Source organism: Falco cherrug, chromosome 2 (assembly GCF_023634085.1).
Source record: "Falco cherrug isolate bFalChe1 chromosome 2, bFalChe1.pri, whole genome shotgun sequence".
Lineage (NCBI taxonomy): Eukaryota > Metazoa > Chordata > Aves > Falconiformes > Falconidae > Falco > Falco cherrug.
In genome coordinates, this window is record NC_073698.1 from 90,415,772 (window position 1) to 90,432,400 (window position 16,629).

Below are 16,629 nucleotides of genomic sequence, written 5' to 3' on the forward strand. Positions count from 1 at the left end.
ATCTTACCAGGACTGTGTTCAGTGCAATCGCAAAGGTGATAAAGATGGCCCTTTTATTTGTCTCTTGTTCCATGCAGTCTGTAAATTATTTATGGGAAGATGTCATAAAAATACGGCACTTTGGCCATTTTGTATTATAAAAAATTGATGTTGAGAGAAGAGAATCAGAGAAGACTGTCCAGGAGAAATAGTTGTATTTTTCTTGGTAATAGCTTTAGGGCCAAAATGCTGAAACAGTTTTCTTTTGCCCTTATGACTAAGTCCTGGTTTCCCTAATGTGTGCACATTTAATTTGAATGAGTTTTTGCTGTATAAGTGAAGCAGATTAAGTAAAGCACTTGGCAAAAAAAATTCTGATTTTGGTATATGAGCTGCCTAGTACTACTGTGCATGAATAATTACAAAGGAAACTCCCCCTAAAGACAGTTTTTCAGCCCTCAAAAAGTACTGCAGTGCTAAGATAAAACAGTTTTCTAGAGACAAAAAACCAAGGGTTGGATATAAGATCAGTCAAACCTGGTAAAATCCAGTTTTCCTGTGTCTTTGGAAGCAGTCTAAAGCCATTTATAAAATAAACACATCTGTTCATATGTTATACTCCCTTCTCGCTACATTCCTTTGCATTTAACTATGAAATGGGTGCTTTCAAAGATATCCTGCAGAAGACTGGTGACTAATTGCAAGTGCAACAGGAAAGTGCAATAGCGAAGTGACAGTGTTCTGGCCCCGATACCGACTGTGGGTTTCATATGCACAGGTGGTTGGTAAATCTTGTCTGGTAACTAATTAAATTTGATTTTGTCTGGATGTTGTACTGTGAAAAATGACCCAATCCTTTGCTATATGCTAAGTGAGACTGGAATCAGATTTGTCTTTCTTACAGATGTTGCATTCTTAGTAAATGTTTTTTTACAGGTACTGCAATAGTCTCTATTGAGAGTACTCTTCATCTAATACAGTACTTTATATTCATCTGTTACTTACGACTTTCCTAGCTAGTTATTGCAGGGTCAGAATTGGTCTTAGCAGACCTCCCTTCTATCAGGAGACCAATAATCCAAGCCCTGACCTGAGCAGAAATGCAGAAGTCAGCATGCAGCTGAACTGACCATAGCAACGATGCAGCGCACAGTATTTTCTGTCCTTAGCATATAGGTGTTGACCATGCCAGGCAAGTCTGGACACAAGGGGCAGGGATTCGCACCTGCTTAGACACAAGAAGAATCCATATAAATAGATGGACTCAAGTGTAGGGGCACAACGCAGTTGGGGTGGACTCATGGAGACTGAGATGGGGAAGGTGGGAGTGAGAGGCAGAAAAGGGCATAAGTGTAGGTTTCTGCTTTGAGAAACAAGTCAGGGAGCAAGAGTGATTTCAGTGCTATGAAGATCCCTGCTGCCACACCAGTTTTTTCTTCCTGCTCAATTTTTTGGCAGGGACACCAGAGCAGGTCCAACAGGTTGGAGAAAGGTATGTGCTGGGCTGACACAAAAGATGACTGCTTAGAGGAAGGCCAAAGACTTGAGGAGACATCTCGAGGCCCTTTGGATCCTTACTGTTACTGAAATCAGGAAAACCACCTTGCTCCTTGCTCCCCACCAACAGTCCTGGTGTGTGCTGAGGTGCTGGTTTGGAAGTGGACGTTGAGTGATGGGAGAATCTGGGCTTGAATAATTAGGGCTCTACTTCATCACAGTTGCTGCCAAGGCTGGCAGTATGTAGAATTAGGAGGGCTGAGAGAATACCTGAATTTGTGCTTCCCTACAAACCAGGAAAGAAGCACAAATTCTTAACTGTCTTATTGCTCAGTCAAATAGCAAATGCACATACACACAAAAATCAAATAAAGTACTGTGCCCTGTGAAGCACATAGTGTCCTCCTCCTCATCCTTCTTTCCATGACAGCCACATGTCAGTGGAGCCAGGGTATGGTTTACCATCCCTCTGGCTTTCACAATGTTCTCGGCACTTCTCGCATACTTCCTGCATGCATGTCCGTACGCTCATCCTCTGTTTTTATTGCTGAAGGTTAGTGAGGATAAATGAAAGCCTCCAATGCCACTTTCTATGGCTGGTTTAGATCTCTCAGATAATCTCCCATGAGGTCACCCACCTCTTCTAAATGTCATGCACGCATGTGATCTGAAAGCCTTCACAGGCTGTCCTCACGCCTGAATGACATCCCAGCGACTCAGGCACTAATGCCTCCAAATGAGGCTGTATCTTAATTCCCTGCTTTGACTGTTTCTCCAATAAAATGCCTCTGACCACCCTTGCACTGTGAGCGCTATCAAGCAGGGCAGTGCGAGGGGGGAGAGCTTGGCGAAGATCAGGAAAATGACACTGGATGGCACCACACGGTTGAGAAAATTCAGTCAGCATCAGATTCGTATAGTCGTTGTGACACAAATGGGACATCTGGGCTCTTCCCTAGCCCTTGAGAAGAAAGAAACGTGCTCTGCCTACTCTGTGTGTTTGGCAAGGCAAGTGAAGGCTGCACGTGCTACAGTCGTGTTGCTGACCTAAACCCAATGGCCAGGTCATCTGCTGGTGTAAAGTGGCACCACGCTACCCACGCTGCTGGAGCTATGCTGGTTTGCACCAGCAGTTGCTTTTTGCCTGCAGCCTCAGAGAATCAGGGAGAGAGAGACACTCAGAAGAGCGTAGGCTGCAAGGCAGGAAAAAAGACGAACAGCATCCTTCACTTTGTGAGAGGGTGAGCTTCATTGCCTTTGTTGCATGTATAAAGTCCATGGCTCAGCGGTGCTCATCTGCAAAAGGGCCTCAGCAGATCAAGGGCTCTGCAGCAGCCTGGCAAAGAGCATGATTCAGAAAGGCATCAGGTGGGACTACAACCTCTCAAACCCCGTCCTGCTGGAAAGGGTGGGAGCTTCCCTCTCCTTCTCCCCAGCAGGAGCTGGGGTCCACCAGCCTGGGTGTCTTCCATGGTCACTCCCATTCAGCCTGCTCGGTCAAGGCTTCCTGCCTTGCTGTCCTGCAGGGAGCTCCTCATATCCATGGGGAACCAGCCTAGGATTTCTAGTCCTTCCGCACAAAACAGGGACTATCTCAGCCCTCCAAGAGCTTCTTTAGTTTGACTGTGTTTTCCACTACAAAGTCATTCTGGTCTGCTTGAGCAGCAAGTGAACCAGCACAATGGGGAAGTGGTTTTGTATTGCAGGGTGGCACAGATATTTCAGGAAACGCGTGTGTATATTGATGTGGAGCCATTATTCCTCCAGAATTTGGCTTGTCGTATCCCTGCATTCACACTGGTATTGCATTTGCCCAGCAAATCTTTACCAAGAGCATCTTCCAGCTCTTCAAAGGGGCCTCTCTGCTGCATGTATCAGCTTGGTGTGGGACAGGATGATTCAGACAGAAGAACATGGCTGTTTCTAGATACTTGCTTATTGATTTTTTTTTGGCTTACTGATATTTTACACACCAGAATGAAAGCGTCCATTTCCATCGCTGAACACATAAACTTTTAAAAATAACGTGCTGAAATGGGCCAAGAGGAGAACTTTACTCTTCCATCCTTACACATAAGCCCTGTAGTGATGCCTGCTTTTATGGTGGCACAGGCTTACACAGGAAGCCAACGTTAAATAGCTTAAGGCTGAATAGCTTGGCTCCCCTTGGAGCTAGCATCTGTGACCTTTAGAAGACTGTGCAAACCAGAAGCTGGTAAATATTTGTTCCTAAGAGAAACCCAAACAATTAAGAGCAACAAGATTTATTGACAGCAATGAATTGCAGCAGTGGCCTCATGGGAGCGGAGTTCCCAGCACTTCCTGAGTGTTTCTCAAGTGCCCATTGCACACAACACTGTCCTGAAGGAAACTGGACAGTTTGGTGTCACCTTGATAACAGAATCACCGCATTTTAGTAAGTAGGAAGGACATTGTCATGAGGGGCAATGGCCATTAGAATTGTCCAACTGCCTGAAGGGACTCTGGCCTCTGATTGCTCTTCCTGCCTTTGAAAATGCCCTGAACACTGTTGTTCCTGACTTCTCAGCAATGACTATTCATTCTTTCTGTTCGTCTTTGTAGTTGAGAATTTCAATGTATGGCAAACCACAAATGGCCTATAGGAACTTAAGTTCTCTGCAGTACCTCTTTTCTGGAAGTTGTGGTATAATTCTGGAGGCTGTGGAAGCGTGGTATTTTCTCCAGCAACCCTTTTCTGAAAATGTGAGGAAGATCAGGAGAAGACCCTACCTGCCTAGCTGCAAAAAACCCCCACAAAAACCAAACAAAAAACCAAACACCCCCCCCCAACCTCTTTATCATTTAATGAAAACATTTCCAGTGGGTGAGGCAGTAGGAAACAATCCTGCAAGCTTGTCTGCTCCTGAAGTAGTCCAAGTGAAATCCACGGTGGGAACAGCAAAGGCTGGGTGGCTGGAGACTGCTCCTGAAAGCATTGGTGAAGGTGGCAGCACAGGAGTGGCAGAACAGGGATTATTGCTGCCCTTCCCCAGCCTGGGCCTGCTCACCCCATACACACTGCGGATGTAATGTATACACATCAACACTCAACATATTAAAAATAACGTGGTGCATGTGGAAACTCATCGGCTCTCTTCTATAGCAGATGAGGAGCTCAGTTGTAAAGAGTCTGAGCCTGAACACAACCTTTATTTTAATAGGACCACTGGGGCCTGAATATACCCTGCATATCAGGTGAGAAAGCTGGTATATAAGGCTGAACAATTAAGCTAGGACAGATACTTTGCTCCCCCCCTCCCCCCCCAACTTTTCTATGCTAAGAACTTTGCATTTCTGCTTGTACCAGACTTGATGGCAAAATTCCTATTGGCTTCAAAGGAGTAAAAACTAGCCCCTATTTCTCTTCAGCTCTGTAAACTTTGAACTGGAAAATATTTATTAGATCATAAAGCTTATTTGAAGAAAATTACAAAATATAACCGCCTGTAGAAGATCTGTCTTCTGTCTTTAACAGCTGTTTTGTTTTGTCAAAGGCAGATAAACCCTTTTGGGGAAAAATGGACAGGTGGTTTGTATGGTGGTTGCTTTCATATTCTTTTTATTATTTCTACTCCCAGCCTCATAAGCATAGTCAGGAGTAGTAAAAATATCAGGGTGTGCAGTTTGTTTGCGTAGATTCCTTGTTATTCGCCATGGTTTAACCTGACTGGTAGCTAAACACCACACAGCCACTCCCTCCCTCCCCCTCCCCACAGTGGGATGGGGGAAGAGAATTGGGAAAAAAAAAGTAAAATTCACTGGTTGAGATAAAGACAGTTTAATAGGACAGAAATAGAAGGGATAATAATAACAATAATAATAATAGAATTGGAACATGCAAAACAAGTGATGCACAATGCAAGTGCTGACCACTGACCCACCGATGCTCAGCCAGGTCCCAGTTCCCAAGCAGTGGCCCTAGCCAGCTTTCCCCATAGTTTATGTGCTGAGCATGACGCCATACGGTATGGAATATCACTTTGGTCAGTTGGGGTCTGCTGTCCCGGCTGTGTCCTCTCCCAGCTTCTTTTGCACTCCCAGCCAGCTCGCTGGTGGGGTGGGGTGAGAAGCAGAAGAGTCTTTGAGTTAGTGTAAACACTGCTTAGGAGCAACTGAAACATCAGTGTGTCATCAACATTATTCTCACCTTAAATCCAAAATACAGCACCGTACCAGCTACTAGGAAGATAATTAACTGCATCCCAGCTGACACCAGGACAGTATTTTACAGGCACAGCTGGTGGGTGTCAGAAGTGGGTGGATATGGCTATTTCAAGGTATATCCTGAACTTGATTGTTTTCTTTTCAAGAGAGTGTACTCATCTAGCCTTGGTAATGATGTTAGGCTGCTATTGTTGGGATGTATAGGAGAATATACTTAATGCAGTCTATCTTTTTAAAAGCTTTGGCTTAGCTAGTGTAATGGAAGTACTATACTAGCAGTGCACAGTGGCTCCCTGCATAGTGACAGGCTGAAAGTCTGCCTCAGGTCTAGTTTGTGAAGCTAATAAATTAATTTTGATTTATTTTTTTTTTACCAGGGCTGCAGGCACAGTCATATATTACTGTGAGCCAAATGAAGGTTTAGACAGAGAGATTATCTATTCCTTTACATATATAAACCTACTTACCTTTTTAAATCACATTTCCCCTGACCAGATTTGTCCTTTCCATAGTGCAATTTAAGGAAATTTTCTTTGCAGTGACTTGCATGTTGGCCCATAGTTCAGCAAAGAGGAAGACTGGAAGAAGCCAAAAGGTAGGGAAGCGATGGTTGTATCCTGTCAAGATGGTCCACGTTGGCCTAAACTGCTGTATTCATGTCATTGCATGACCTCCAGAAAGTACTAATAATGTCATTACTCGCAATTTTAAAGAATTTGAAGCATGTACATTTATTTTTAATCTCCTCTCTCTTTCAATGGTAGGGTATGAAATTTATACCATTGTATGGTAACTCCATTTAGCCACATTTCTCATTTAACTCCAGTTCTGATTAGCATCCTCTCCTTTAACATGACTACTGTCAGGATCAGAGGAGGTTCCTTGACATCAGTGCTCCTTCCTTGAACGGGGGAGGAGGATGCAACTGGACTAGCTTTGTGTGTGTGAGGATTCTGGATTTTCTGGAAGGAGCACGACATCCTGCTGAAGCATATTCCCCATCCTCACCCCAGAAGAGTCTCTTTACTGCAGGAGGAGTTTTGCCAGTTCACCTGAAAGGGCATCTCTGGCTGACCTGTGTCCCTCAGGAGGGCATATGCTTATCGCAGATGCATTGCTGGGTACCTCAGCAAGGCTGGAGAGGCCCATCCAAGGGCTTCTGACTTCTAATGTCAGACAGATTCCATGGTTCTGCTGAGACACACCTACAGCCCTTGAGAGGCCACCTGAGAGACCGACGGGCAGAGAAGTCTTCACAGTATTGGGAAGGTGGTTTGCTCTTAGGTATTTCAAGCTTTATGCTTCCCCCTAAAGGGTTTCACAGGTTTCAGGTCCATCTGCCCTATGCTTTTCTCTTTACCTGTCTATAGTTTCATTTCTTCAGTGTGACAGAAGAGCTAGCATACAGCGATGACTTTTCCACTTCAGGCAAAACCCAAAGGTCCCCTGAAAACTCTGCCACTGTACCAAGAGAATGATGCTACGCTGTCATGCCAGGCACATACCGCTGGGGCTCAGAGCACGGGCTATCTACTTTTACTCCCTTTGAGAGTCATTTATGTCAATCCTTAACCTAGGCAGATGAGACCAAAATAAACTTGCTGAAATAGGAGTCAGTATCTCTACAGCCTTTCAAGCTGGTTTAAGTAGACTATGTGTTTTTTCTGGGCAGGCAAACCCTTGCACTTCCAGGAAGAAGTCAGTATTTGCATTGTTGCTGGCACAAGACATCTAAAGTAAAAATTAATAAAAATGAGCTCCTTATACATTAGCTCTTGGAGAGTACCTTGGGGATGAGTGATTTGGCTTACCACTATCCACAGTTTATATGCATGCCCAGTGTGCAGCCTGCTCCCACCAGGGGAAGAGGGGAGATGACTGGAGCCATGGCCTGCTGGGACTGTAGCGTGGGGAAGAAGACTTGACACGTGCAGTCTGGTTCCTGTAACTACCCCAGAAATGTCTTCCAGGACTGGAATTTAGGAAATGTGTCTAGTGTGGAGGGAGATCTCTCTCTCCATGTTTGGTGAGCAGGGCCACGAGTACCTCACACAGCTATAGACTGGCTCTGAGCTCAGCCTGACGAATGTTTGGTGAGGCTTGCTAGTCACGCATTGTAAAAGAATGAAGCTGGGTTAATTAGCATTGATAATATACAGCTGTGGGCTGGCTTCAGGAGCAGTGGGTTGGCCGATGTAAATGAGGTGCAGCTGTGGCTGGTGCTGTTAAGTGGTTGAGACCCAATGAAGGGAGAGCAGCTGAGGGAGAAGCAGAGAGAGGACAAAGCAAGAGGAGAGTGGGCCCTGGATGAGTGCAGATGAGGAGAAGGCAGCAGAGGGACTGTATGAAGAGTGTGCTGGTATGAGGTGGTGAAAGACCTTGTTGCAGCTTGATAATTCGGAGAGTGCTGCGACAACACATCATTCGGTAACTCATGAAGATTAGGAGGGTGAATAAAACATATCCCATCACTGCTTTTGCCAAACTCCAGCATGGCTTTATTCAGTTAGAAATCATTAAGACAAAAAGCCCTCTACACACTTGGTGCTTTGCCTTTCATCCTCCATCCTTCAGCACATGCAGTTCGTTTCAGCTGCACTTCACCCGATGGCAGGGCTTGGGTGCTTTCCCTCAGCTGTCTCTCCCCCTCTCAAACTAGTGCTAGTGAGCAGATGAAATAAGGTTAGCAGGTGCAGGTGCAACCCTTTCAGTCGCAAGGGTAAGCCTGAGAGCTGCAGATCATGGAGGGACCGAGTTCAAGTCATTAGGTTACATGCTGCTGCTGCTAACAATAATGACGACAATGATGATATAGCGCAAAGAGTCTAGGAACACTTTTAATGATCAGCTGAGTGGGGACATCAGCTCTCATTATCTCATAGCGTAACAGCATTAACAGCAGCTGATGACACTGTAACCTTTACTTTGCAAAGCAACAACCTGTACGTTAGGGAGCATTTGCCTGGATGTGAATTAGGGAATGTAAGAGCTGAATTGTAACCAGATGTGAAAAGCACCTTGATTTCGGAGAAGCCTCTGCAGTCTGCAGCTTTACTTCACCTATATGGTATCCTAACAGAGGAAAATGTCATTTGTCTTTTCTCCTCTGTGGTTCCAGAGCACTGGCTGTTCCTTACACTTCTATCCATATAAGCTGTGGGTAGCGGTGAGCTGAACCCCTCATCCCCAAGGCACTCTCCAAGAGCTAATGTGGCAAGGGGGCCTCTACACCTGCAGAAGTGACCCATGAGCAGAGCAGCTTCAGCTGGAGCTGTACATGTCCTCACTGTGCAAAGTCAGCAGCCAGCACAGTCCCCAAGCAGCTGCAAGCTGGATGCAGAGCAAAGGTGCCCCTGGGCAGGGGCTGCAGGTCCCTCGAGCCCCAGCTGCAGCACAGGCAGCGCTGGCTGCCTGGAGAGGGGAGCAAGGGCTTGATGCAGAGCATCTCCAGTGCCACCAGACCATTACAGGAGCAGACAGACCCCAAGCAACCTTCCACTGTGGAGTGCTGTGAAGGCTGTGAAATGGGCTCATTAAAATACACATTCACCTTTGTTATCCTGCAGCTGCATTGCCTGATGCATCCCACTGCAGTTGCTCTAAGGTAGGATCCCAAGTTAAAAACTTTCCCAACTTGTTTTTTATTCACCAGCGAAGTTCATGTCTAACCCATTAAGAGCAATGGAAGCAATAACAACTTCTGTCTTCATGGGAGGCAAATGAAGGGGAACCTAAAAAAAAGGGCAAGGGAACAAATGAGGCACTGGCTGATTGAAAGACTGTTATTTTGTGTTGCCTTTGACAGCTGGACACAGGACGCCTTCTAGCATCGGTGTGGTTAGTGCTAAGCATAACCCAATTGGGGCATGGCACCCCTAGCCCCAGTGTGCCTCCTTTCCTCCTCTTTTTCCACAAAAGCACAGGAAACCGCCATGCAGCCATGGTTTAGCAGACACAGCCTTGCAGCAGGCTTTGGCTGGGATCCCTGCTGACCCCTGATCACACTAAACCTCTTCTCCTCCCCAGCGGCAGACGGAGGCTTGCACCCAGACAAAGTTGTTCTTGCCAGCGTCATCCCTGGACGCAGACCCCTCCCAGGTGGCACCCGGATGGACGGGGTGTGCCGCGGGTTTGCAGGCTCCTCCAACGAGCCAGGGGTGCAGTGCCTTGTGCTGAGCTCCTGCTCCTGCTGCTCACGGGGTGCAGTGTCCTGTGGGCACCTCCACCACCCTCACACATAGACCAGTACTTAAAGCCACATGCATCCCCAGTCTCCCCCTGCCACAACGGAAACCTCACAGCCTAAGCCCACCTCATCCAGGCTGGTAACTTTGCTTTGATACACAGACATGATCTCCCCAGACAGTGCTTTTAGCTGCAAGAAAATTTCTCCCTCGCAGTGTTTTGTTCTTAAAGACTGCTTTCCTGGGCTAAACATACTTGGCTTTAAATAGATGGGGTGACCCAAATACTATTGTGAATGATTACTCGAGGATGAAGTACAGACTCTAGTCCAATGATTTTTACAAGACAACTTAAGTCAATACAATCTTTCTGATTAGTGGTTTCCAGAAGACCTATATGCTGCATCATCCCTCGTACATTCATCATCTGGTTCACTTTGGCTGTATTTGTTCAAGCAGTACATTATCAAGCATACAAAGTGTTTGCTCTGTTGTCCTCTGGACTGCACAGATTTCTTCTGGAACAAACTGTAGCTTAGAAAGCCTCTGCTGTGGATTGTTGTAATGAATATTTTACAGTAAGCCACTAGTTACTAATCAGCCTAATTTTACTTGTACAACTCTTTTTATAACCTTTACTCTTAAAAAATAATTGGGAAAATTTACAATGGTAATGGAAGTGTTTATTAACTGATGGCCTACTTGCAAGATTAAACTGAACACAGCATTGCAATTCAGGCTGTTTTTCAGCTTTGTATAGGAAAAAAAATAGCAGCAAGCATAGAAGCCATTATTTTTCACAGCATACCCCTGAATAGTCTTTTTTATTGCAGACTGTCTGCTGTAGTATAGCAATGAGTTCAACAGAAAATGCACTAAAAGCCTGAAATCTAAATCTAATTTAAAATCTAAATAATGCATGATTGAAAATGTATTATCTATTCTCAGCAAATCAGTATCATTAACAGTAATGTTTCCCTAATTTTAAGCACCATCTAGCGAGTCAAGCATTTGATCTTCCAAATTACTGAGAAAAATAAGATTGTGGCATGACTGCATCCCACCTAGTGCTAGGTCTCTTTCTGAGATTCATAAGCTAGCTGTTAAACCATTGTCTGCTCTTCTGCTAATGGTCATTAAATATTCCTCCAAAGGTGCTGAAGACCCAAGCTGCCGCCTCCAGATAATTTGTCTATTGACAAAGGAGGGTGCCGGCTGAGTAGGCTTCCTAGTTAGACAAAGCTAACTGCCTAAAAGTGGAGCACGGAAAAACCTCATTTCGATAATGATAATCTTTTTTTGTCACTCCAGAGCAAGGGACTGGAGAGGATGTGTCTTTATTTCAATTATTAGTGAAAAAAAAAAAAATATATAAAACTACAGACAAACAGCTTTATAAGGATCACGATTCTTGCTATTTCTATTAGCCAGCTTGCCATGAAGATGAAGTAGGTCTGAGAAGGAGTCGCACAGCAAATCTGCATAGAATTTTAAGACTTGATTATCCAGTACCGGTATTAAATCAGTTCAATTGCATCAGCACTGGCTCCTGTGGCAACGCAGTGTAGTCAGCTGGCAACTGACCTGTATAAACTGCAGCCCATGCATAGAATCTCTTTGGAGATCAAGTGATGCACCACCAGTTTGGGTAACACAGTAACTCTGGGCACAGGCAGGGACCTTCAGACTGAGCCTCAACAACAGATCAGGCCAGTTTCTGTGCATCAGGCGGGCATCACGTGCCAAAGGTCTCTCCTGGTGGTGGGTCCCCAGCTGCCTGCCCAGCCAGTGGCTCACCTCTGTTGCACTCTGCATTGGGGCACTGCATCTGCTTGGGAGGCCACACGGTGAGGGAAGCTGAGGACTTGACCCAACCTACAGAGACCTGTCTGCTGTTGTATTTTCGAGTTTCCCTCCATCTCCAAACATCAGTTTCCTGGCCATGTCACCTCCCGGCCCCATGCCTCAGAGCAATCATGGTAGCACAGGCAAAAGGCTGATGGAGGACAGGGACAGCTGGTGAAGGGGAGGTGGTGCCAGGACTTGCTTATGCTAGAACTGCTGCAGAAATGTTCCTCAAACTGAACCCCACGCCGAAGGCTCAGCCTCCATGCTCCCCTGTGCTCACTGCTCGGTCTCCTGGGGAAAGTGCGATGGTGCAGTGCCAGCTTGCTGTTTGGAAATGGTGGAGGTTAATCTTTTCCTCATGTTACTGAAATCGGGTACCTTATGGAGTTAAACTGGGGAAAGCAGTATCTTTAGGAGTGGGAGCATTTAAGGCCTGGTCCCTCATCACCAGCAAGCGTGACTGCTGAGGGGTGACACAGGTACCTGGTCTCTGGTTTGTCCAAGACAGGAAAAGCATCAAACCAGAAGCTTGGAATCAGCTGCACAGCTTTACTAACAATATTGGAAATACTTTACAGTTGTCCTGACTTGGATATAGGCAAAGCCACTGAGAAAGAGAAACAAGGCATCCCTTTTCTCCTTCCTTCCAACTGCCCATGCATGTCATTTTGCTAGCAAGAGGAAAGATTTTTTAGCAAGATCCTGATTTATGGTTTAGAACGTCATGATGGAAAGTGGATTCAAGCAGGAAATCAATTTTCAGAGCTATTCAGCAATGAAAGGCAATGTTTTTGGAGTAGTCCTTCCCCACAAACAAAGCAGAGCGTGTGTAGGTATCAGTCTGCTTAGCAAGATGGTTTAAGCTTGCTAGAACAGTCACACAGCATGCACGATCCATGTTAGGATCCAGTCAGCTCCCAAACACCCCTCAATCACAGGAGTGAGCCAGAATGTCATGACATCACATAAATAAATGTAAGCAAATACCATGAAAAGGCTTTACCCTGGTCTTGAGCAAAAGGTGAAACTTTCGAGTCCTGTGGGATCCTTCTCTGTCCCCAAACCTGCTGGCTCATGATGCAGCAAAATGGTCTGGCACTTATCAACCCTGTCAGGGTTTGCAGGTCCTGGGTGTGTTTAACTTGGAAAGAAAGGTTTCAGGAGGAGGCTCCTGAACACCTCCTCCCAGAGTTACGCAGGGGGAAAAAAAGAAAAATAAACACAGGCTTTCAGAGGTCAGAATGTATAGCTCTCCCAGAGCTACTATTCCTGGTAGAAATTAGACCCTGAAGGGCCCAGGTGAAAATCAGGGATAATCCCCATATACGTGCTTCTAATTGGGACAAACTGTAAGTGAGAAAGCTGACCGACAGCTCCGGCCCACCCCTGGGGGCTCTGGGTTTGTTCCCAGCTGGTAAACAAGAGCACAGTTATGCAAAGCCGCCTCTATAAACAGATTTCAGTTTATTACAGCCAAACTGGGGGAATCTATTTTTGTCACCGCTTTGTGCGAATGTGTTACCCTTGTGATTTCCAGGCAGGTCACTCCAAGTCAGCTGCTTTGGCTGTGGCTGTTGGTAGAAGCTCCTCCATCGACTCGGTCCCTGGCCCCTCTGCTCGCCCGCCTGGGGTCAGCTCCCAGGCAGGGGGGCCGAGGGGATGCGCCTGCGGCTATTCTGGTAGCTGTGAGTTATGGCGGTGTCATGTGAAGCAAAGAGCCCAGAAATGCATGTCAAATCGAACCAGTGACTAATCACGATATTTTGGTTGTATTAGTGCCTGCTGGGCAAAGGTCTATGGGCTCAGAAAATCTTCACGTAATAATCCCTGGGCGCTGATTTGATCTTCAGCTGAGGCTTCCTAAAAGAGTGTGAAAAGAGGACGGGAAGGGGGCTGCAGTCCCAGGGGCAACAAGGTCCAAACTTATCTGAGTTTGAAATACAGACGAGAGAGCCAGCACTCCCTTCTCATCTGTGTCCGCCCAGAGCCATGTGCTGGCAGCCAGAGAGGATCTATTTGATCTGCCTGTGGAGCAAGAAGGGTCGAGGGAGACGGTTGAGCAGACACAAAGTGTCATTTGTTGGGATTGTTATCTAGCTCCCTCATCTGTCATCTGATGGCCAGCCAAGCAAGTGCTCAGCACAACTGTGGACCGTTCATCCTTGCACAAGTGACGGAGGCAAGAAAAGTAAGCATCCTACAGCAGCTGTTGTGACATTCAGCTGTTTTTTCTATAAAGAAATGCATTGAATTCTTTACAAACCTACTAACTGTCCCCCTATGCCAGGCAAGAGACTGTTGTTTGGTTTTTTTTTTTTTGGTTGGGCTTTTCTCTAACAACTGGAAGTCTGCTGGGCATTCAAGCAATGGCTGTTGAGTAGGGCAGCTGTTTCAATATCTAATTGCATTTTTTCTGTAATAACTCAAGGGGAAAGCGTTGCATTGCCTACAATGAGCTACTTCCTGTCCTACTGCAAAGCGCACTGCACCGCTGTGCTCGCCCAGTACCAGAGCCTGAGATCAGAGGGCTTTCTGTGTGATATTTTGCTGAAAGTGAAGGAAAACGAGTTTCCTGCACACAAGTCCTTGTTGGCATGCTCCAGTGACTATTTCCGAGCCATGTTCAAAAGTTATACCCAAGAGTCTAAAGCCAGTGTAATTGATCTGCAAGTTGTCTCACCCACTGGTTTCCAGAATGTCCTGGATTTTATTTATACTTCTTTGTTGCCCCTTTCCTTTGAAAGCCTGGAAGATACCTTGGAAGCTGCAAGCTACTTGCAAGTGACTGATGCCATTGGCTTGTGCAATCAGTACTTGATTAACAACCTCGCCTTGGAAAACTGCTGCTTCTCCGCCAACGTGGCCAGGAAGTTCTACCTGCCGAATGCCTTAGCAGCAACCGAAAAATACATTGTCAGTAATCTCTGGAAGCTTCTGGACTTGGATTTGTCAGGACTGCTCGAGCTGAACTTCAGGTCTTTGCTAGTGGTGGTTCAATCACCAGATCTCCCTATGGTGAAAGAAACTCGCCTGTTGAATCTCGTGCTGCTGTGGCTGAAGCAGGATAAAACCAGGCTGGCTCACGCTAGCAGCCTTTTAGAGCACATAAGATACGGCCTCATCCCAGTGGAAGAGTTGAGAAAAACCTACACACAGTCAGAAGTGCCCCTCTCTGCAGGTATTAAGTGCTTGATCATTAAAGCAATAAATTACCATACATCTGTTTTCAAACAGCCTATCCTGCAAGACAAGTCCACCACGCTGAGGAATGAGAAAACTCGGATCGTTCTGCTGGGGGGAGGGACAGCAAGCGAGGGGCTCGTCACCGACATGGTGGCCTTTGACGTTTACAATCACAAATGGAGAGCTCTCACGCAGGTGCGGGACAGGGTGCAGAACCACAGCGTGTGCGTGGTGGGGAACTTCCTCTACGTCTTGGGTGGGGAGGTAGAAAGTGGTGCCCCGGGTGATGCTAAAACCAAAAAGATCTTATCAGTTACAAACAAGGTCCATCGTTATGATCCCAGATTTAACACGTGGACCCAAATCACGGGCATGCTGGAAAAGAGGTGCCAGTTTTCTTGCAGTGTCCTGGGCAAGGATATCTTTGCCATTGGTGGAAGGGGTGAGGATGGGTCGCTGCATTCGTCTGTGGAAGTCTACAACATCAGCAGGGACAGATGGATGAAGGTCAAAGAATTGCCATGCAAGCTACATGGCCATGCCAGTGCCATTTGCAAGAGTACTATATACATCTCTGGTGGCAAGCACTCAGACCCAGCCGACACAAGCAAGGATGTATATTCTCTGAGCTCACTTGAAGGGCAGTGGATAAAAAAAGCCCCCATGAGCATTGCTCGGTTTGGGCATCAGATGGCAACCATCAGAGAAGCCATATTCACCTTTTTAGGATTATATGAACCATTCTCTGAAATAGAAAGATACGACCCTGATCAGAACCAATGGACTCGTTTAAGACCACTGATCTATGATCGATTTTGCTATGGCCTGGCAGTGGTAGAGGAAACAGCTCTTCTTATTGGGGGAAAGAAATGGCAAAACTCACAGGAAGTCCCCACGCAAGACGTGGTTGGCTACGACATTGACAACGATGGCTGGGAAGAGATTTGCAAAGCCCCCTTGCCTTGGTGTGGGCTGCAGTGTGCAGTGCTGCAGCTCTCTGAAGGGGCTGATGAGCAGGACAGCGACAGCCAGCAGAAGAGGCTGCCGGACTGCTGAGCTCACACACCAAGAAATAACCAGCCCAGGAGATGGGCCAGCAGGGCGGGCCTGGAGAAGAAAATTGCAATGGCACCGAACGTGGCGGAGTGGATGTTTTGCTTTGATAAGCCAAACGCTTGGTGGAAACAGGCAGGAAAGTGGCTGCAGCAGGGGAAAGGCGCTGGGATCTATAGAGCTGGAAGCCAACCTCACTGAGGAAGGACATACCAAGCAGCACATTTAGAGGTGATCAAGGAGAATATTAATCCTTGACCTTTGAAGAATAATTCTCAGATAGTAATTAATAGGTGTTGCAAATCAGATTTTTCAAAGGTTAAAAAATATAATCCATCTTTTCTGTTTTCTTAATCAGAGGTCATTTTCCCAGCTGCTAAGTGCTATTGAATTTTTATGCTATGGCTAAGCAAAATGAAAATGAGCTGTATAAAGACTAGAAAATTGATGTCTATGAGAACTAATAATAAGTACTGCCAAGGAAAAGGAATTATTTGATATGCTACATACTAGGCAAGAATGTCTTTGCTAACTAGCATGAAATGACTGGAGAGAATGCATGGATTTTTTGATATGTAGACTCAGTTATGGCTGTAGGTTAAAACAGTGACTGTTCAATAGAAACCATTTCTCTCTGAGTGGCCTTTGCTGTAACATGCCTTTCAGATGCTTATTTTGTGTTATTTTAAAGACACGCTAC

At 46.0% G+C, this 16,629-nt stretch overlaps 1 protein-coding gene across 1 annotated transcript; it reads left to right on the plus strand.

Moving 5' to 3' along the window:
- The first annotated feature begins 14,106 nt into the window (after nucleotides 1-14,106).
- Nucleotides 14,107-16,599, plus strand: KLHL34 (kelch like family member 34). Its single transcript, XM_005443054.4, has one exon. The coding sequence runs from the start codon at nucleotides 14,145-14,147 to the stop codon at nucleotides 15,930-15,932; it is 1,788 nt and encodes a 595-aa protein (XP_005443111.1). The 5' UTR covers nucleotides 14,107-14,144; the 3' UTR covers nucleotides 15,933-16,599.
- The last annotated feature ends 30 nt before the right edge of the window (nucleotides 16,600-16,629 follow it).